Source organism: Mya arenaria, chromosome 12 (genome assembly GCF_026914265.1).
Source record: "Mya arenaria isolate MELC-2E11 chromosome 12, ASM2691426v1".
NCBI lineage: Eukaryota > Metazoa > Mollusca > Bivalvia > Myida > Myidae > Mya > Mya arenaria.
In genome coordinates, this window is record NC_069133.1 from 49,753,554 (window position 1) to 49,776,815 (window position 23,262).

At 34.9% G+C, this 23,262-nt stretch overlaps 1 protein-coding gene and 1 long non-coding RNA gene across 7 annotated transcripts; both read right to left on the reverse strand.

Moving 5' to 3' along the window:
* Nucleotides 1–224: 224 nt before the first annotated feature.
* LOC128210374 (uncharacterized) lies at nucleotides 225–2,391 on the reverse strand. Its single transcript, XR_008257150.1, has 3 exons — nucleotides 1,920–2,391; nucleotides 1,626–1,676; nucleotides 225–480 (listed from the first exon to the last, which is right to left on the reverse strand). It is a non-coding gene; the product is annotated as an uncharacterized LOC128210374 (long non-coding RNA).
* Nucleotides 2,392–13,728: 11,337 nt separating this feature from the next.
* On the reverse strand, nucleotides 13,729–21,289 carry LOC128211973 (monocarboxylate transporter 9-like). Of its 6 annotated transcripts, none has more exons than XM_052917165.1 (6): nucleotides 21,087–21,289; nucleotides 19,297–20,092; nucleotides 18,507–18,650; nucleotides 15,816–16,604; nucleotides 15,512–15,562; nucleotides 13,729–15,272 (listed from the first exon to the last, which is right to left on the reverse strand). In XM_052917165.1, the coding sequence occupies exons 2-6, from the start codon at nucleotides 19,691–19,693 to the stop codon at nucleotides 15,160–15,162; spliced, it is 1,494 nt and encodes a 497-aa protein (XP_052773125.1). In that variant the 5' UTR covers nucleotides 19,694–20,092; nucleotides 21,087–21,289; the 3' UTR covers nucleotides 13,729–15,159. The 6 variants fall into 6 exon arrangements, with proteins under 6 accessions (XP_052773125.1, XP_052773127.1, XP_052773124.1 ...); XM_052917167.1 differs by having other exon boundaries at nucleotides 19,297–20,049; nucleotides 21,006–21,289; XM_052917164.1 differs by having other exon boundaries at nucleotides 21,006–21,289.
* Between the last annotated feature and the right edge of the window lie 1,973 nt (nucleotides 21,290–23,262).

Consider the following 23,262-nt stretch of genomic DNA (forward strand, 5'->3'; position numbering starts at 1 on the left):
CAAAGTTATACGTTTTAATTTATAATCAATGATCTACTTTCACGTTCGATAAAGTTTCACATCTGTTTTGCAATACAGGTAAAAAAGATAGCACCTAAACAAGTGAATTAGTAGCTTTGGGTATGCTGTTGTTGAATTAACATAAGGGACTAAAAGACTAAAATTAACCTGATAATCTAACATGATAAAAAAGGTACATCATGTTTATACACATGTATTATATTTACATTCTTTGTCTCTTATATGTTTAAATAAAATGAAAAGATCATCGCTTTGCACGTCTTACACATAGTTTAATATATATTTCTACTGACAAACATCCTTTCACCAAATGATATCACTCCTTTCGCTTCGAAAGTCGGTTTGAAAATAATGATCTCATGAAACATTATTGTGATAAAACGATCTTCACTGTATCTGTACGTTTTTCGAACACGGCAGTAAGTATACTGAATGCAGCTCCAGCTAATGCCACAACACCTGAAAAAATGATAGTGGCGATTTAAAGAACTCTGCAGTGTCTGCAAGATGCAGTATTGCTCAATGGATCAAATAACCACCTCAAATTTGAAAGACAATATTCATCCATGGCAACATTTTATGACTTAATTAAATACTGTATTTTAGTGGGGTAAGGGGCGGAGAATTCGAAGGAAATTCACAAGTCTGGCTAATCACTGCGTAAACCGGACAACCATAACATGTTTTCAGTTGAGCTGCCAAATCTGTATCTTAAAGTAAGCTAATATGAGTTTGCAATCACTTCTGGCTAATGTTCCTTTTAGCAATAATTTTACTTTAATATTTATAGGGAAAACAACAGAAACAAGCTCAGTAGCCGATCGTTTAAACATCCGACTACGTAAACTAAAGACCACCAGTCTCAGTGTCTGTAGAGAGTGACGCTGGGATTCATTTGATGACATCATCCGGTCCTTAAGTACCACATTTAATCGTCAAGAATTGCAGTACAAATAGGAAACAGGCATAGTGTCTTAATTATGTTCCCCGACTGCTGAAAAGCACCTTTTAATCTAGGCTTTGCTGTCGCTGCCCTTCTTCTTCATTATCATTTTTCATAATGTGTTTTGAATATTTCAGAGACTTATTGACATTGATTTATGCCTAACATGTTTTGTTTTAAACACGAGTATTTATGTATTACTGAATTTGCTTTGTATCACATTATTTCTTTGAGTTTGCTATGGCTAAACACTGTTATATTAAGTCTTATTATTCCTCACAGTTCATCTGCTTTATTTATCCATTGAATTATATTGAAATTACAATAAGATATGTGTACTTAAACTTTAAAGTAAACTAGCCATATAAAGAAGTAACATACTTATAGTTTATATAAGAAGTACAGAAAACACATTATGTATTAGAAGGTCTCGAAATATGACGCCATATATCATCTGAAAACGCAACCCACTAATAGAGAAACATTTATTGTAACTAAATACGATGTTTTGCCATCTTGGGAGTACGTCCCACAAAGCATAGGATAAATCACTGTTCTTAGTCTATCAAGTTTTGTGAAAATAATATTCATAATGACAAAGGCTCACACTATCGAGAATCTATTCGCGTTGCTAGTTATCGAAAAAATGTCAAGGACCTACCTGCAACAATAAAGCTACTATTGTAGGACCCAGAACTCTCGTAGCAAACGCCTAGTAGAAGAACGCCAAAATTCAAAGTTAAGCCACTTATACATTAATATTACAAACCAATTTATAAATTGAGAGTTAATGTTCTAGATAAGTTCAAAGATATGTTGCATTTAGAAATGTGTAAATATATTGAGAATATCTAACAAGGAAACCTTATTGATTGCTTAAGTGTCAAATTAATGTTAAGTTAAATCATACTAAAAAACTTGAAAGGTTACAACAAACATAGTTTAAAACGCTTACTTGCAATGGGTGGTCCTATAATAACGCCAACACCACAAGCAAATGAACTCAAACCATGCGCTGCGGACAGCCTAGACACGTCTGCGAGTTGAAGTGAAATTGGCACCATAAGGCAATTCGGTAAGCCAGTTAATAGCCCACAAAATGCAGCAAATACGTACTCAGAGTTGGTAAGGTGGTTGTAAAGAGGAAAGGCAGTAACAAACGCTCCTAGAAGTCCCAGCGAAATGATGTGCAGTGTTATTAGGTTTATTCTTTGCAAGAACACTAATACAACGCCAAGGATGCGGCCTGCTAGATTCGAGATCGAAAAAACCATCATAACACCGGCGATATCTTGGTGAGTTTTTGTCTCGGAAATAAAATATGGCAACTGAAGCGTGTTGATTGCCAAAACAAAGTTCCAGCAGCATGTACTCAGTAGAAAGCACACAAAACTAAACTGTTTGCACGTATCAATTAACGATCGAAACATTCCGACCTTTTGCATATGTGTTTGCGTTGGTAATTGTTTCTGGCGTTGAATATACAATTCCATTTTATTTGGCTTACAAAGCATCCCACAAACACAAATGTTTGCAACAATACCGGCCATTATGAGGAGCGTTCCCCTAAGAGCGTACATATCGAGCAGAGCAATGGCAAAAGGGGATCCCAGGAACATGCTTGCGCCAATAACAACTTGCGAAATTGTCACGAATTTGGCACGATGCTTTCCAAAGTTGTAGGAAATAATAACAGGAACAGGAGTTCCACTCAAACAACTTCCAACACCTGAAAACATAGCAATAACACTTTAATCGTAGCTTTATTTAATATACATAACAGCAATACGAATCTAAAATGGTTGGATTAAAACAATTTCAAGCTATGATAATTATCAGTAAAGCGTTCATTTCAGAATTGCTAAAACACACTGTAAGCTACGTGGACAGTAGCACAGTATAAGGACAGACAATAACGATGAACCCGTTAATGGACACGAGTAAATGACCGAATGAACAGACACTGACTGAGAGAAGTTACATAGCTTATATTGTTATGGCAAATGGTTTTGTCCCTAAAGTGTCCATTGCATTATTTGTACAAAGGGCTAATATAACTATTTATATGACAAACTACAGAAACAAGATTAGTAGCCAAACATTTAAACATAAACTTTATAAACAAAGCCTCGTTTTTATCGTTTTTAAATAAACTCGCTTATTGAATTCGAAACAAAAATATAAAAAGAGCATTATGAGATATTTATATATCAAAAACAAAACACATTTACAAAACTATTGAATAATAATGACAGTTACGCTGGTATTATAGAGTGTTAACCAATGTTTACATTAACCCCATATTATCTCTTAATACTGTTTGATAAAGTTGCTTATGAAAAAAGGCATGCTCTTAAGTGAGATCGGACATGTTTATGCAATTTTTTTATTAATAGTAACTCTGTTGTGGAGAGAATCCCTCTAGCAGAAAGATAGCATGTACATTTAAGATAGTTGCTTAATATAAACAACTTATTGCTTTATTGCGACAGAGTCAGGTTACATTTTGGTTTATTTTTAAATGTACGACATCCAGTAAACAGTTGGTTCGACCATTTAAATTTTAAATCTTGGGGAGATAAAACTGTATTAATTTGCTCAATTTAACTTTAATCATTGTATTTTTCATATTATAATTGTTTTCCATATCTGCAAATGAAACTTGTGTGACATTGAATATTTGCCACTTTTCATTTCAGCACGAACGATTTATCACACACTGATTGATATTTATATTTTGAAACTTTATGGTAACGTTTTATCACACATATTCTCACATTGCGCTAACAAATGTGTGGCATATTAACTAACAGTAGCCCGATTCGGACCAATGTAGAAATAAGATATAATGTTATTTAAGTCGACAAGATGCTACCCGGTATTTATTCATTGCTGCTATAGAATTGCATCTTATTTGGTCTACTCTCTTGTCACTCACCTTTAGTTCGTGATATAGCGTGACAGTTCTTGACCCTATGTCGCTTAACTGCCCCATTTAAACTTACGTTTCTATGGCCATACGCATATAGGCTTTAGGTCGTAAATTTGTAGTACTACTTCTTCTAAATAAGCTTAGCGAAATCAGTTAAGCAATTTGCATTTCAACTTTGCACCAATGACGAGGTCAACTTTTACCACCCGCAGTCGGCATTTTAAACGGGTTTGGTGTCATCTTGCCACGCTATAGTATCTATAGATCATGTAGTACTACAGATTTCTTACCTCCCATTACACCAAGTACAGGTATGAGGCCATTTATGTCCTTGATAAAAGCGCTGCCTATAAATGAAACACACCACAGGAGTCCTCCACATACCATCGAAGCCCGGCAGGAGAACCGATCAATGAACAATGAACACATAGGACCTACAATGGTGAGAAATGTAATTAAGTAGACGTTTACGATGTTTTATTGTTTACCCGCCGTTTATATAACAGTCGTGTCTATGTCATTTTGTACGTTTGTGCGTATTTTATCTTTAATAGACACTATTAGACATGAGTATTAGACTTACTAGACATAAACTATCAAATTTCTTAGACACTTATAAATAAAAAATACCTAAAAGCGTGTTGAGTCCATATTGTAGGGATAAGATTGTTGTCATTTTCACAAGCTGGCCATTGAAATTGTCAACAAACGCAAGTAAAAGAACCCCAAACATGTACAAACAACATGCCGTTAACATAATTGTTAAACATGCTGCCATGCACGCCAAGCATTTGCTTGACCTACTCTGCTCTTCATTGCATTCTTCTTCTGATACGTGCAGTTGGTCGCTTACATGATCAACACCACTTTCTTGGAAAATAGGCAATGTTAAATGATCGTGTTGATTGTTTACGTAATCTTCTTCATAAAAATTACTTTCCGCTCCGACTTCCTTACCTCCAGCTAATTTAAAACCAGTGAATGAAAGCCTGTTTTTATCGTTGTGTGCTTTCGCGTCAATACTGGTAGTTAGTACCTGATGTCTCGCCATGTCATACGTTAGTAATTATATCCTTACTCATTTAATGTCATTAAAATTCACCGTTGTTCTACCTATTTGATACGTTGAAGCTTTGTCCCTCTTTTGCTGCATTTTTTTTGGCTATGTGTCTGCTGCTAGGTTTCCCGTTTCATCTCTACATCGAAATAGATTGTAAACCTTTCATTGTGTCTCGTATATATAATATTAAAAACACAAAAAATATAGATATCCTCTTCAAAATTCACGTAATTTAAACTAAGAACACTTCACACTAACATACACAAATCCTTTATTGTTTGCCTTTTTCTGCCATCGTCTCGATAATTTCTCTATTTTTGAACACGATAAATGAACGTGCTTGGGTTCTTAAATGACATGATGTTCATGTGAATTAACATATCTTCATCAATAGCTTTAGATTGTCGTTTGAAAGATAACGAGAGCATGTTTGAACACTAAATTGGTTTAATTGCTATGCATAGCAGTTAAAACGCTGATTGTGCGTTGTCATATTAAACTTTTGACAAAATAGATCTCCACTTACTAACTGGATTTTGAAAGTTAAACGCTTCATGACAGAGTAAAAAGCATAATTATTTTTCATACTTATGTGAAAAACTATATATCTCCACTTACTAACTGGATTTTGAAAGTTAAACGCTTCATGACAGAGTAAAAAGCATAATTATTTTTCATACTTATGTGAAAAACTACAGAACAAGCCCAGTAGCAAAAATAAACTAAGTTTCGACTTAATTACTACTTTATAATAAACAGTATCTTTATCTTTAAAAGGTGAGAAAGAAATTATTAGCAATCTATTTGCCTTTCCTTCTCTGCATTTGTAAATGAGTTATGGTTGTCTAAGTATACTGGTTTGTTTTATGTATTACTTTCAACTTCACGTCATGATATATGAAAAACCTTCCCACTACAATGTGTGTGTGTTGTATTTAAGGAACATTACGTTCCGTATTTTCTTGGATGTTCATTTGTGATGTTGTTGATATATTTCATTAAATCACTTTACTCTGAATTACTGAATCAATCTTTAACTGATTTTGATTAGTAGCCGATGACTGTCAGTTGAGATGGCAAAAGTTGTTCATGGTTCATATCATGGTCATAGCTCAATGGCGGTCAAACGGTATCTTGAGAGAGCTGAGATGTTGAAATTGGGTCAATAAAAGTTGTTTTGACCGCGATATTTAGAAAAGTAAGACAAATGTTATGTATTACCACAGCGCGCTGATATCACAATGAGTTATATACAATCTATACCAGTTAAAAAAGTTTGGCAAAAGAAAAAGACAAAATTCAAGGTCAAAAGGTGAGAAAACAGTATGAACTTAACACAGAAAAGGCTCTAAAGAAGAAGTTAGATGCGGCGAATAGTACCACATTCTCAATCACTCAAACAGGCGGAGGAATAAGATTGCATATGAATGTGGGTATGTACGAACTTTTTAAACATACAGCTTATCAGTATTATACGTCAGACGAAATGAAAGCAGATTGCACTAACGTAACTGATAAAAAACAGAACATTGTTGAAACCCGGTATAGAGTAGTAGTTGATGACTTCGAGCATTATACAATTAACTTTTACCATACAACTAGTTCAATGCTTATAAATGGAAAAGGTGTACAGCAGTTTATGACAAAAGATATGTGTGAAATTTTGTCAAAACTTGAAAACAGGCTTAATGAAGAAGGCATCACGCTCGACGATTTTAATGAGAAAATACGACAGAAAATCATTACAGCATTGTCAGACGTTTCTGATGCAGAAAATACTTCGCAACATGCATCCCAAATTATCCAGAATAATACTGAATCGAACGACTCAATACTGAATGAACTTGATCCAGATGAACTTATAATACTGGAAGAAACTGGCGCGGATAACTCGTGTGACGAGAGTACATTAAACAAAACTGTAGACACATGTACGGAACCTAACAATGAAACACGTCTACTGAAAAATTTACAGGCAGACATGGCCGATCTGAAAGACATATTATTATGTCATATTGAGAATACAAACTCTAATTTTCAAAGATTGAGTGATGAAGTTATTAGTTTGAAAAGGCTAAATTCTCAAAGAGCGTCTAGTACTGACAGCAAAATTGAGTCTGTACAGCAAAATGTAAACAATTCTCAGCTAGACATAAACAAGTTCAATGGCATGTTACAGAAACGAATGCAGTCAATTATGGATATACTGAAATCTCGTCAAGGAAAATCAGAGAGTCGGCGTGAAATAAAAGGTCCCAATAGACAACAATAACGAGGCAAGTTGCAATGAAGATGTACAATTGCTTCCAGAGACAACATTGTTTATAGGAGATTCTATTCTCAAGAATGTAAATTCAAGAGGATTAGGAAATGTTGAAATTCGAATGATAAGAGGGGGTAAAGTTAACCATGTTGGTTTAAGGTTGGAAAAATGGGAAGTAGACGACTTGAAAAACGTTATTCTGTATATCGGTGGGAACGATGTATCTGATGGCCAGGATCTTCACGAAATGTATAAACAACTGAAAGATGGAATTGAATCAGTACAACGTAGAAATCCGTACTGCGAAATGTACGTTTGCACCATTTGTCCCCGAGCGGACTGTGAGGTAAGCCAGGCTAATAAAATGCTGGCAGCGCTGTGCGAAGAAACGGGAGCCAAACTTATTAATACATTTAATAAGTTTGTATTCGGTGACGGTTCCTCAATTCCGGAGTATTACAACCACGACGGTATTCATTTGAACAAAAAAGGAACAAGTGCTTTGGTTCGTGCAATTAACACGTCGGTGAAAATAATTCGAAGGTCAACAGACGCAGGAAGTTATCACTCCGAAATCGGCGGTGCAGTGCGAAACACACATAAACCCGAAGCAGCTTATAGGACGGGTCGTGAAAGAAAATCTGCGGGACAACGCGGTGAAAGAACAAGGAGGCACTCGGACAATATAAACAATAAATCCCCTCGGCAAAATGTTGCCGGCATTGACATAGAACGAGATAAACCCGTAGATCGTAATAAATGGTGTACACACTGCAGAATGCAGAACCACAATACCAGCGAGTGTGGACGAAGGCGGCATGCTGGAAATACACATTTCAGTTCTAGCTCTTACCGGAAATACTAGGAATCCGCCGACAAACACAATCAAAGTAATGAAACTGTTTTTCAAATTATTCCACGTAATACGTTTATAATGATACCATTACAATTATTGTATATATATAGTAAATTCTGTAATATTATGAACAAGTATAATGAAGGAATTTCAATCAGGAATCGCAATCAAAAATGTGCGAATACAAATGCATGTAACTCTGACTATTTGTTACAACCTACGGGTCAGCCTCAAAATATATATCCATTTATTTCATGTACGGTGAATACCCAAACTGATTTGATAAGAAATACAGGCTTTAATAATAATATTTCGACTTTGCCAATTAAACATGACAAAAAGAATCATAAAGGCTTACACATAGTCAGTTTAAATATTCAACACATTTCAAACAAGCGAGATGAGTTGAAATTTCATTTATTTCAGTCATTTCACATTGATATAATTGGTTTATGCGAAACGTTTTTGACACCCAGTGTACATGATAATGAATTAGTTATTCCTGGATATAGCTTCGTGCGCAAAGATCGCCTCGACAAAGGGGGCGGGGGTATAATTGTCTACATTTCAAATAAACTCTCATATGTTAGGCGATATGATTTAGAGTCTGACACTTTAGAATCCGTCTGGGTTCAAATCGCTTTACCCAGAAGTAAATCGTTTTTAGTAAACTTTGTATATAGACCTCCTGATTCTTCACAAAACTGGATAGATCTATTTGAAACTCAATACAACAAATTAGGAAGCAAGGATAGTGAAGTATATGCTCTAGGGGACTTTAACATCAATTATTTTCCAGACAAAACAAATAAATTCAATAATGCAAAATGGGAAAATTTTCTTTCAAAGTTTGGACTTTCTCAAATCATTGAAACGCCAACTAGGATTCATACAAATGGTTCGTCTATTATAGACCATATATATACAACAAGAAAAGATCTCATCTCAGATATTGCTGTATATAATTATACCATAAGCGACCACTTGCCTATCGCTTTCACGAGATCAGTAAAAAAGAAAGAAGTGAAAAACAGTCACGATTCAATAACATATCGATGTTATAAAGGCTTCGATGAAGATCTTTTTAAAGCAGATTTAGTTAACTCGAATCTGATCCTTATCGATTCAATAGCAGATCCAAACTTTGCTTTGGACATTTTTTATGATACAATTCATACTGCTCTTTCTGACCATACGACAATCAAGCAAAAGAGAATTAAACATGCGAGTCAACCGTTTTGGTTCTCGGATCAAATAAAACAAACAATTTTTTTGAGGGATTATTATTTTTTGCACAAAGATTTTGAAAATTACAAAAAAACACGAAACAAAATTTCATCTATGATACGCAAAAGCAAGAAATCCTTCTATAACGATGCTATCAAAAATAATAAATCTTCAAAGTTTCTTTGGCAAAACCTGAATGATATCACAAATAACAACATAGCACACCAATTAAGTATTCCAAATAAACTTATAATAAATGAAAAAGATATTGAGGGTACAGTGGAAATATTGGAAGCCTTAAATTCTCACTTCACCAATATATCTAATATAATTAAGAGAAAACCATTTGCTAAGGAACATTTTTCTACTCTGCAGAAATATCTGGATGAAAAATTGCGACATCATCAATTTAATGTGGAAAATATTACAGCCCTTGATGTAAAGCACATCATTGATAAACTTGACATTTCAAAGTCCACTGGTCCTGATGGAATAGGACCAAACATTTTACGCTATTGTGGCGATTACATAACATCTACAATAGCTTCCATCATCAATAACAGTATAGAAAGCGGTATATTTCCTGACAAATTGAAAGAAGCTTCTGTTGTCCCGATACACAAATCAGGAAATAAATACGAACCGGGAAACTATCGCCCTATATCCATTCTCAATACTTTATCAAAGATATTTGAACGACATATTGCGTCACAGTTGCAAATGTTTTTTAAGAGAACGGATATTATACACAAAAATCAGTCGGGTTTCCGTCCAAATCACTCTTGTCAGACTGCATTAACCCATCTTATAGATACTTGGTTGAAGGGTATAGACAGTGGTGATTATGTAGGGGCCATTTATCTCGATCTCCGAAAAGCATTTGACTTAGTCGACCATGAAATACTCTTACACAAACTTAAACTTTATCACTTCACAGAAAGGTCTATGAAGTTATTTAGGTCCTATCTGACTAACAGGATGCAATTTGTGAAAGGGAACAACATAAATTCAGAGAAAATGAAAACTATGTCGGGTGTCCCTCAAGGATCAATACTCGGTCCCTTACTTTTTCTAATATACATCAATGATATGCCTTTAATTTCTTCCAATTCATGTATTGACTTATATGCAGATGATTCCACGTTATACAAAATAGGTCCAAGTATATTGAGCATTCAGTCAGATCTACAAAAAAGTCTTAATAGTGTGAGCTGTTGGTGTGAGACAAATAATATGTCAATCCATCCATCAAAAACCAAATGTATGATTCTATGTACTAATTATAAGGCAAAACATGCATTGCAACTTGAACTATCAATAGATGGATTGTCAGTAGAAAACGTGAAATGTCAAAAGGTCCTCGGGGTGCATGTTGATCAGACATTGTCATGGCATACACATGTTAAGACTGTAGTGAATAAGCTTAATTCAAAATTGGCACTTTTAAGAAGAATAGCATATTATTTAACAGACGAGATGAAATCATTGTATTATAATGCATATATCATGTCAAACATGGAGTACTGTTGTAGTGTCTGGGGACTTACACATTCCTCAGATACCACTAAAATCACTAACATTCAGAAAAGAGCGATTAAGCTAATAATGAAGTCGGGAACTAGCCACTGTGGAAACATGTTCAAACAGTCTGGGTTGCTATCTTTTGAAGACAGGTGCTATTATCATCTCTCATTACTTGTTTTCAAAAGCATGAATTGTTTGACTCCTTCGTACTTCACAGAATTGTTAACATTTGCCAAAAATGAGCACTATAACTTGCGTTCTTCAGAAAACAAGGATCTTTTTGTTGTAAAACCTAGAACAAACTATATCAAAAATACATTTGCCTATAAAGCAATGAAAATTTGGAATAATCTTCCTACATACATAAAATGTCAAGATAAGCTACCAGCCTTTAAACATGCATTAAAAGGCTACTTATTGGCAAAATAATTTTATCACATGAACAAAAAATCTTGACACTTTATTTAAATCACATTATAATAAATAGTTCATTGTTTACATGAATTGTGTTAATGTACGTATATGACATTCTTGCAACAACTTGTAATGGATACTACCAAATATGTAAATATATTGATTGAATGTGGTTTTACTGAATATATCTACATTATTTACAGTATGAAATTATTGTAATTTATAATCATCATATTAAACTGAGTTGTGTTTGTCGAAGAAATGTATGATAGTGATAGTGTGATTGTATGTTTTGTATGTTGCTTAATATGTATAGTACATGTGTTTTTGTAATACTTTTTGTGTGAAGGCCATGCTGGAAATAAGTAGTATGTCTGTAATGATTGTACACTTAGTATGTTACCTTCGTTAAATAAAGTTGTTATTATTATTATTATTATTAACATTACAAAAAAATGTTGAATTTAAAAGCAGCCAAGACACATCTTAAGAGTAGCATGATTGGAAATGTTTAAGCATTTCAATCTGAGTGTGTTCAGGTGAATGTTACCAAATTAATCAGGGTTGTTTTGGTAATTAATGGAGTTCCGACACCTCTTAGTATTTTTCAATTTGTTTCCCTCCCTATCTCCTTCTAATCGACAGCCTCAGTTTTATACCTTTCAGTTTATTTTCTTTCCTCTCTTTAAAACTTCCCAAACCTTACCTCGCATTAACATCTTGGTTTTTTGCTTTGAATAATTTTCCTTCCGCTTTAAACGTATTCATCAACTGCTTCTCTCAATATCCTTGAACTCTCTTCCCGTTCTCTTAATTAACAAACCCAACACTTCCTGCTTTCCGTCATTAATTTCCACTTTCATTTCGCATATCTAACGCCTACATCCCCATAAGCTTATAATGTTGCTCTAAATTATTTCCGCTTCCGTCTGTTATATTAGAAAAAACGGGCAGATGACATAATCCCCAAATAAAACCGAGAAATGAACGAAAATGGCAACTCTGTAACTCTGAATTCCAATTTCATTAAGAATGTCCATTATATTATGGATTAAGACTTCTATGCACTCAGCGATATGGTTGGCGCAATCCAAACATTTCAAAATTCATCGGACTTATTTTGAGCAAATATGAAACTATTATTAGAAAACTACGTTATTTTGTCTATAAGGGCGTTGACATGCGACGGTATAGATACAAGACACTTTTATCCACTTACTCTATTTCTGCTATAGCATCGGCCTTTTTACACTATATTATTTTTCCTTCCCTCTTTTTAAATTCCTACCCCCTTCCTCGTAATGCCTTCCCTCATTTTCACATACCCACCGTAGGCTTCTTTAATATGAATTACAAAATATTTCCTTCCTTCCTTTCTCATGTGAAATATAAACTTGCTTTCGTTGTGTTTTATTCTTTCACTGACTGTTATTGTTTCCCAGTCCATCTTTATTCATACCTATCCACCTTCCTAAGTGCCGTCCGTCCGTTTACTCTTTTACTCTCAATGTATTTCCCTTCCCTCTTTTCTGACAACTATCATCTACCTCTAATGGCGGTCCGTCCTTTTACTCTCAATGTATTTCCCTTCCCTCTTTTCTGACAACTATCATCTACCTCTAATGGCGGTCCGTCCTTTTACTCTCAAATTCTTTCCTTTCACTGTTTTTCTCATACCTTTCCACTGCTTTATTGTTGCTTTTACGCTCATTTATTACTTCTTGCTTATTGAAATACGCATTCGATATAAAGCATTGCAATCAATTTTTGCACTCTTAATATTTTGCTCATACCTTCTTTTCAAAATCCCCATCCATACAACTCATTGCCTTAACTCATACCCACCATTTCCTCTGACCGTTTGCTGAAAACGAAGAAAAGAACGCAGCAAGAAAAAGCGTTCATAGTGTATGCTTCTCATTGGTAGGGCGCTCAGAACTATTTTTTGTAAAAACATTCAGCTTTCTAGCAGACTTATAAAGCTTACTGTTCCTACAAGTACGAGTGATAAATTACCCATCCTGTTTCAGTTCGGCGATTTATTACTATAAGAAATGTTTGAGCCATCAACTCATTACATCCAACTTTTTAATATGCATAAATGATATTGCGTACTTATTTATTGTGATGAAATTAGGATACCAACAAATGTAAAAATGGCGTATAAAGCTGCGACAAGAAAACATAATTTTGATAGAGTATCTTCCGAAGTCTCCTTCTAATAAAGACGCATTAAGTGAAAGTTATAAACACAAACAGTAGGTCTTATAAACATGACACACTTGGTGGCGATCATGTTTATATTGGCTGCGTTCGATAATTACACTGTACCTTCGATAAATAACAAAATTTAACATGACTGTCTTTAAAATGTCAAACTGGTGTTTTATATGGTGATTTGATATGGTATATTAATGCGTAAAGACAAATAAAACATCCCAAGCATTGTAGGTTATTAGTATATACGATAATGAAATCAATCCCGCAATTAATTATATATATTTACATCAACAGTTCATTATTTCATTCAAAAATTGTTTAAAAAATACTTCATTTCATTTAAGAAAACCTTACAGTTGACCTTTCTCACCAATTCTGTAAATATCACGACCCAACCGTAACCGGAAACACTATCAAATACGGGGGGGGAAATCAAACACTTAAAATCACTTTTAAACGTAAAATTGAAACACTAATTGCAACAATACATTGAACATATCAACAATTAACACCTTCTAAATGTTCATATAATTTTTACCTGCTGACACAAAACAAACAAAAACTGTATATTGTTTTGCGAAGACGCGCGATACGAACAAGATGTTGCGTTCATCGGATGATAACAGTAACCGAAAGGCAGTTCATTTTAGGAATGAAAATTGAGGTTTAAATATTTTCAAAGAAACTATCTATTAGAACTGAACTCTATGTAGCTTTGTTCGTAAGACATAGAAGTTGAATACTGGAAAATAATTTACAACTTCATTTGTTACTGTCATAAAGTTGATGGCGACTCGAATTCGGATTCTTACAAATAATACTTCAACTATCTGTTCAGATGTGCTTATTGTTCAAAGGCGGTCACTCCTATAACCATTGATATGATACTTAAATGTCTATTTAATTTGAGCATTTGTCTTGCAAGAACTTGTAACTCAATGAAACGTATGTTGAGTCATGCTTCTTAGCACGACCTTGTGAAATGAATTGCTTTTGCGTTGTCCCTGAATTGTCAATTGTATAATGAATATATCGCTTAACGGTGTTACTATCATTAGTTAATTCACCTCAATACAAAGCATGACTCTTGCTGAAGGCGTTTGTCATATGATAAAACGGCAACAAGGATTCTGAGGCGTTTTTACATGATCGTTATTACAAAAAAACACTGTCTTAATGCACACGGTCGAGGCCATCCGATTAATTATACGGAAGAGATACAAAGGCACAAGAAAACAAATACACAATAGTTAATAGTAGATGTTGGTGTACTCGCCTTGGCACGGTCAGTGGAAAGTTAAGAAGAATCACTTAGAAATCCCTTTTCCTCTACTTTTTAATTAATAATTGTTGTTCTTTTTAATACTAATGCTAGAAAATCATATATTTTGTTAATAGCTCACACATCCCACCGAGGTCATTATCAGTCATGTATGACCACCAATTAAACTGAATATGAAATTCACATCATGTTTATAAATTTACAAAGGTGTGGCTTAGCTTACAGTTTTGCATGTTTTTCAATCCGAAAAATAATCTGTGTCGAAAATGAAAGTCGAGCACTTTTAACTCATAATCATTTATGAACTCACGTCACTAAAAACAACTGTTTTCAATGTAACTAGCGTGCAAATTGCTGATGGCTATGTTATTGGATGGAAAAAATGGTTTCTGAATCCACCTATACTTTGTTCTTCGGTTAAGTATTTTTGTCATCAGGGGCTTTAACAGAAATCGTTTTTACATCTGTCCTTTTGGCAACAAAGCAAATCGAAAACGAATCACAGACTGCAGCCATGAGAAGGAAAACTCCTGAAAAAAACAAAAACGAAAAAATATATATATTTTGCAAAACATATTGATAAGAGGAAAAGTATATTAGTCTACACATTTTAAAGATGTCCAAATACGTTAAGTAGAAATGTTATTGATTTCAATCTCTGTTATCACTTAAGTCAAACAAGACGGCAGAAATGAAGTTAAATTCTTGATCAAGCATAACTGGCATTACAATCACGATATAAGACAAACAAATTGTACAATTAAATCACCTGCAACTATAATTGACTGGTCATACGTTCCACCGGAGTCAACTAGTATTCCTGAAAATTTGAATTTGGTAAATTTGTATGTTAATGTATTACAAGCACAACTTGCCATAATTTTACCATTCTAAAACAAATAATATAAAGAAAACTGCAAAGCCTATGTTAAAGACAATACGGGGTAGACACACACCACCGTAAGACAACATACACCTTCAGAAGACAACACACTTTAAACGAGGGACACATGTACACTTGCCGATACAATAATCAGTACGTGCAGACCTGAAGGTCTTATATATGTACTTACCCGCAATGACTGGTCCTGTTATCTCCCCAACTCCACCGATCATGAATATGAGACCAATTGCGGTCGCAATGTAGTTGATGCCAACAAACTTCAGGGCAACTGTCGTCAACACGACATAAGAAGAGCCAAGAAAGAGTCCCATAAATATTATAAACATCACGTGACCAACAAAGTGTCGAGAAACGAACGGGTACACTATCGTTGCTACAGACATTATAACCATGGAACATGCATAAATTATAATCTCATTCATGTATGAAATGTTGGCTACTACTCCAGTCAAAAGACGACCAACTATAGTAAAAACTCCTGATAAGGATATTAAAAAGGCTGCCTGATTTTCTGAAAATCCTTTCGATGTTATATATGTGGGTAAATGCAAGAGTAATAATAGCGATGCTGCACAGAATAAAAACATACTTAAGCACAGACAAACTATTCCTTTATTGAACATTACATTAACGTACGGCATTACTCTCCTCTTGAAAACATTTGTATCTTGGTGTAAACGTCCTGAGTCTCTTAGTCTCATAGTTTGGGAATAATTCTCAAGTCTACTAGGAAAACAGAGCATCCCAAATGTGACCAAATTTATCTGCATGGCCGCACGACAAATAAAAAACCCTGAATAGCCGTAAAAATCCTTCGCCATCTGCATAAGAGGGGCAAACGCACAGATCCCTGCTCCGACGCCGGACAGGGCGATACCAAGGGCAAGGTTACGGCGTCGTTTGAAGTTGAAGCCAAGAACCACCATAGCGGCTGTATAGCCGAGTGCGCTGCCGATACCTGCAAACATGAAATAAACGTAGAGTATGTGTTGAAGCCCGATATAGCGTCAAACAAATTGCAATAAAGACAGGGCCGAGATCAAGAGCAAAACATTAACTAATCTTGTAAATATTTTATATCACAACGTGTTAGAATAACTTTCAATTAGCATGCAAAGCAGCATAGATGTACCGAAAATTGATGCAATCAATGTCTAGGGATTCAGCAAGCATCAATACAAAACGGTGCGTTTATACAGTAATATATATGAATTGAAACATATGAGATTACACCATTAATGGATCGTAACTGCACGAAAAATGACTGAAATCCTTGAGGAAAGAGTGTAATTAAATCCAATATGAAGACAATACAGATTCTTAAGTTAACCAAGCAAAAGGGTTCGTCAGGGCTACACACCTTCGATATATTGAACGGATATTGGTTGTCATTCGTATTGCTGAAAGACCTCTCAACAACAACATTTTGCATTGTCTGTAACATGACGATTGAATATTGTTTCATGCGTAGATGTGTCTCCTTATAATAAGTCGACCTTTTTTAGGTGTTTTCGTGGTCTGAAAAACCACGTTTTTTCACCATGACATCGTTTTGTATGTCATGTCGTTTCCGTTGCCGTAATGAAGCAATTACCATGACATAGGTAGTTGATTATATTCTACCGATCTTGTTTTCGGGTTGCTGTCAGGAAGTGATTTCGATTATATATCTGGTCGATACAAATCTGCCGATCTAGCCTGCGGGCTGTCATCAGGTAGCGATTGCAACTACATGGGTGGTCGATACGAATCTGCCGATCTAGTCTGCGGGTTGCCATCAGGTAGCGATTGCAACTTCATGGGTGGTCGATACGAATCTGCCGATCTAGTCTGCGGGCTGCCATCAGGTAGCGATTGCAACTACATGGGTGGTCGATACAAATCTGCCGATCTAGCCTGCGGGCTGTCATCAGGTAGCGATTGCAACTACATGGGTGGTCGATACGAATCTGCCGATCTAGTCTGCGGGTTGCCATCAGGTAGCGATTGCAACTTCATGGGTGGTCGATACGAATCTGCCGATCTAGTCTGCGGGCTGCCATCAGGTAGCGATTGCAACTTCATGGGTGGTCGATACGAATCTGCCGATCTAGTCTGCGGTTTGCCATCAAGTAGCGATTGCAACTACATAGGTGGTCGATACGAACCTGCCAATCTATTCTGCAGGCTGCCATCAGGTAGCGATTGCAACTACATGGGTGGTCGATACGAATCTGCCGATCTAGTCTGCGGTTTGCCATCAGGTAGCGATTGCAACTACATAGGTGGTCGATACGAACCTGCCGATCTATTCTGCAGGCTGCCATCAGGTAGCGATTGCAACTACATTGCCGATATTGTCTGTAGGTCTTTCGTTTAAGCACTTCAAGTCGCCCTACCATTTTGTTCCAGTTAAATTTATATTTATAATTTACAAGAAGGTCATTGATAAGTTTTTCATGTGTATCTAATATTTACGAATGTAAATGAACTGTACGGAACATATATGCAGCGTTTCAATTTTATAACCAAATTTACTTATATCTTATTCTCATGAGCAACACAAAGAAGCTTTTCTGCCATTCGTCGTCATTGTTCAAACAAACCTTCTAGACGATTAATCGTTATGGTATCCTCAAAATCATTAAACCCATATCACATCGTACTTAAGTTTGTTTGCATCAGACAGTGCGACAGCCGGAGAGAGAGAGAGAGAGAGAGAGAGAGAGAGAGAGAGAGAGAGCAGTAGGACAATTATAAATGTCGCCCGCTGTTGTTTACTATATATTGTTTAGAAAGTTAAATGAGTGATGATAAAAACGATCAAAAAAAATATATATCTTCATGAAAATGAGACCTTTTACAAGTTATAGTGCATTACCGGCGATAATGCCACACGTGAATATCGCAGTTTCTACACTCGGTACAAAGGCAGTAGCCATATATCCTCCAGTGTTTAATAGTCCAGACAGCATAATGGCCGTCCTGCAACTGAACCGATTAACTACCACTGTTGATAGGATACCTGCAATAATATAAAGTTACGCTCAACTGTCCATGTATACAATTCATGATAACTTAAACAGTTTGCGTCTTCTTGCAAACAGAATGTAATGAAACGTGTATATATGCATTGCGCTAAAACGTCAAGAATATTCTTTGTAATTGCTATGACTCGACTATAAATTGATACTACCGAGTCAATTTCAATAACGCAATGGTATATGTAAAACAGATGTTATACAACAGTCAATACCTCATGTAATCAAACATAATTAGGCCAGATATACATTTTTTATTAAAATTCTTCAACAATTATTTTGTAATCAAGGGATATTGGATGAGTTTACCAAGAAACTAGGCAATTTAAAAAATAAAACGGTTTGAATCCTCAAAAGTACATATTTTTTATTTAGTTATTTTGAACGTATTTAGAAAAACATCAAATATCGGTTAAACTATTTTGATGCGTTTGTCGTCTGTTTGTTTCATGTTTGTTATGTTCATACGTCTGCGTTGTTAGTTCATTGCCGTTGCCTTGTTTTTTGTTAAACAGGGCTTAATCTTACAGTTTCGACAACTGCGCTTTTGCTTGTAAGTCCATTGTAATGTGCATAAAAGAATAAATAGTTTGTCCTTTTTTTATAAAAATGACTTAATCTTTTACTTACCTCCAAGGGAGACAATTCCCGTGTGTAATGCGCCAACCCAAGCTGTGAGACCTACGCTAGCATGAAAGCGTTCCAATAAGGCGTTGTGAATGATGCCCACGGAATACATAGATCCTCCGAGGAAAGCAAAAGTTAGGAAACTAGCAACCAATACCACCCATGCCCATCCGGTGTCAAGGTCACTAAAGTCAGGATCGACATCTTCGTACTCAATTGAATTGATTTCTTTTAATTCATCTTTTATTCCTGAAATTCCTGTCTCATCAAGTAATGCTTCCAATTCCGCTTCCTTTATGCAGCCATGTTCCTTTAAACTCAATATTCCTTTGCCAACAGAAGGTTTGATTAAGTGTTTCTTTTTGTCCATGTCATTGCTCTCTGCTTTAGATGAATTCATAGCAGCACCAGTTGATGTTACTATTTTTAGCAAGTTTCTGTTATGTATGTTTTTGTACTTTACCCATTTTTGTTAGTGTATTTGAATATAGTGACTGATGAAGCTTTTGTGTATTCAAAAATATGACTATATATGGTGTTGCGTAGGTTTAAATATGCTCCTTATTAAAACAGCTCTGATAATTTTATATTTTATAATGCTAATGTAATCGGTGTTATTGGTAGTATGAATATCTCTTTAAAAGTCTTTTTTGGCGTTGATCCTCGGTCTTTTAACACTTTCACATGTTGGGCTTGAACCTGTAGTTTTTAGTTATGTATTGGCTTTTTCGTTGTAGAGTTAATTTGCCAATGCAACTGAAAGGTTTTCAAAACGGCACAAGTAGCCCGAATGCACACTCTGTTAATTCAACAATAACGTAATAGCGAAAAACAAATTATTAAAAACATGAACATGGATAATTTACAACTTGTCTCCCTAAATATTCAAGTAAGCTTAAACACAACTTAAAAAAGAATATCCAAAGCCTGACCATAGACGAACAAGATACTGATTGAATAAAACAAAACCTTTGTAACGAATATCTGATTGACAAAAATACTAATAAGCGACAGTTTATTTAACAGTACGTATTAAAGTTGAAGCTTTATTATTTATGATATCAATTTCAGCTGTTTACTTTACTAACAAGTTATTTAACTGATATTGTAAAACATGGCAATTACAAATCAATGTATTGTCTATCGGTATTGTACACGCAGTATCCAGTTACCAATTAGACTTATAATAGGAAGGAGAGTTAAATATCTGATCTTTGTACACGGTCGAATTTCAGTACATACGGAAGTATTGATATGAAACAATCAACATTTTGAATTCCAGTAACTTTATGGTCATTTGTGTGAACAATGGCTAGATTTAAAAAGTGCTTATAGTTGCCAACCGGTTATATTTATCATGTTTGTCTACTTATCCAAAACCATTAACATCCTTACGTAACGGTCAAGTTATCCAGCAAGGATAACTTTCCCTAAACCAAAACACCCCTTAATGCACCGGAAAACACGGTCTGGAAATCCCGCATTAACCGCATTCTTTTTTGTAAACATCGTTGACACTCCTTGGCAAATAATACACATATTTTAAAAACATCGCTGAACTTAAAAAATTAAATATTAAGGTATGCTACTTTCTCGTTCATAACAAAACTCAAAAACACGATACCTTATTCAAGCCATCTATGATGTGATTATGTGACTACAATCATAGATTAAAAGACAATATAGCATGTATTACCAATTTAACTTATTACCTGTTTATCGCGTAAATAAATCCCTTATTAACTATTCATGTACAAACGGCAGACTAAATGACAAACTTTAATATATATTACCAACAACGTACTCATTCAGCAAAATATCTGCTAAATAGGAACATATCTCCACAAATGATTATGAATATATTCGGTCTCCATGATGAAAAAAGAACACACTGTTTCAAACTTAATCCAAAACTTCATCGGTTTAACTCATTATAAAATGCAGTGGTGTTAACTCTTTGAAAATGAACAAATAGCGCACGAACATGCCAACAACAATGGACTTATCACACTAAAAAATGTCAACGCACATGTCAACTGATAACAAATTATATTTATTGGCTGCATTACAGTGCATCATTTACATTTCATTTCAATCGGCCTCTTTAAAGAGCCGAATTTGTTTAGATAAGAGGCTTGAAAGTATATTCACGCTTAAGGTACGTATGCATAGACAGGATTTAAAAATTTAAAATATAAAAATTCTATGTCTATTATATTTTGAAATAATTCAGATCCGCTCAATTCATTCAAATCGTAAAACGATTCGTTCAATAAATGGCCTGTGATTGAATTTGAAAGTGGTTTATGGAGTTAATTGGTGATATGTTTTATGCTTAGCAAAGTCATAAATTTGCATTCGATGAAATAGTCCATGTCCCTGACAATGCGAATATATGTCTTAAACTTTGGCAATGATAAAGAAAAGTACTTTTGTAAACACGACATGATGGCTACGTAGTTACACTTGTCAAATTTTCTTTGTAGGAAAGTATTTTAACATGATCAAGCGGTATGCTTTTAATCTGGATATACTTAAATGTATTTTGAAGGGTACATATTTAAACCAAGCTTCGATCATATCGTAATATAGAACTTATTTTCAAGACATCACTGCATGAAGAACCTTATACAAATGTGCCACGTTTTTACCTCTTTACATAGTGCTACGATATCGGCTCAAAACAGACCAATTGTTTTTCCATCTATCGTCCATTCTATTTACTTTCCGGAATGTTAAGACATTCAGTGTTTTTATATATGATTGCCTTCCATTGAGATATATGCACCTCACTTGTTTTACGAGTGTCACACTCAGAGGAGTAAACAACCTGTAAGATTAGCTCAAAACCTATATCCTTAAGGTGTTGTTTTAGAAATCTTGGGATAGAATATACCGACCCAAAAATATAGATGAATCAGCCTGTCAAGTTTATTCCATACAGCATCTCGTCAATTCATGTCGTTGGATCGTGCGCGGCCTTATCTGACTCAACGAAGAAAAAAACTATTCATGAATACACTCTGTAAATTTATCACTATAAAACACAACCTATATTCGGCTTTTGATAACAGCGCTTACGATTTGATTGAGAATGTTTATTGACATTGAGCAATGGTGCATTGTTTCTATTTCAGGTGCGATTAATGGAAAAGCTATTATTGCCAGATTGATCAACGTATTTAAAATGATGCCTGAAAAAAAGAAACGTCTACTCGACAGTTTGACCAGTTAGCAACTTCTTAAGAAATCAATTGCATTTAAAATAGATTTAGAAAGCAGTATTTCATTATTTTGTTTACTCTAGAATACTCTAACATTATAGAAAACAAAAATGTGAAATGCCTTTGATAAATGCCAGTCACGTTTACCACAGCTATATCTTTCAGAAAATAATGTTGCCATTTTGATGCCATATAGTACTTTATAGACATTCTGACATGGTGAAGGCACTCTATGAAAAACCAAGGCAGCTTGAATGGCAAAAAGTTTGCATGTTTAAGATAGAAAATTAATATAAGAAAGCTGTAAACTCATTTACATATGATACGTTACTATTACGAAATGACTTCCGATGTTCCCATCTAACCTATTTATGCTACATTTTTGAACTTGTCGGTTTGCATGTAAGTCTGAACGTTATGATTTGATTTTAAATTTGTACATATCACTAGAGGCGTAATTTATTTTGCTTTTCGGTACTGAAATTGTTCAAGCGATTGTACCTATAAGTGATGGTTCAACAGTTACTTAAATGTACGTATTAAGGAGATGGTAACTGTACTTGTTAAGACCATAGTAACTGTTCATGTTTAGGCGGCGATGGTAACTGTACTTGTTAAGACCATAGTAACTTTTCATGTTTAGGCGGCGATGGTAACTGTACTTGTTAAGACCATAGTAACTGTTCATGTTTAGGCGGCGATGGTAACTGTACTTGTTAAGACCATACTGTACATGTTAGGGCTA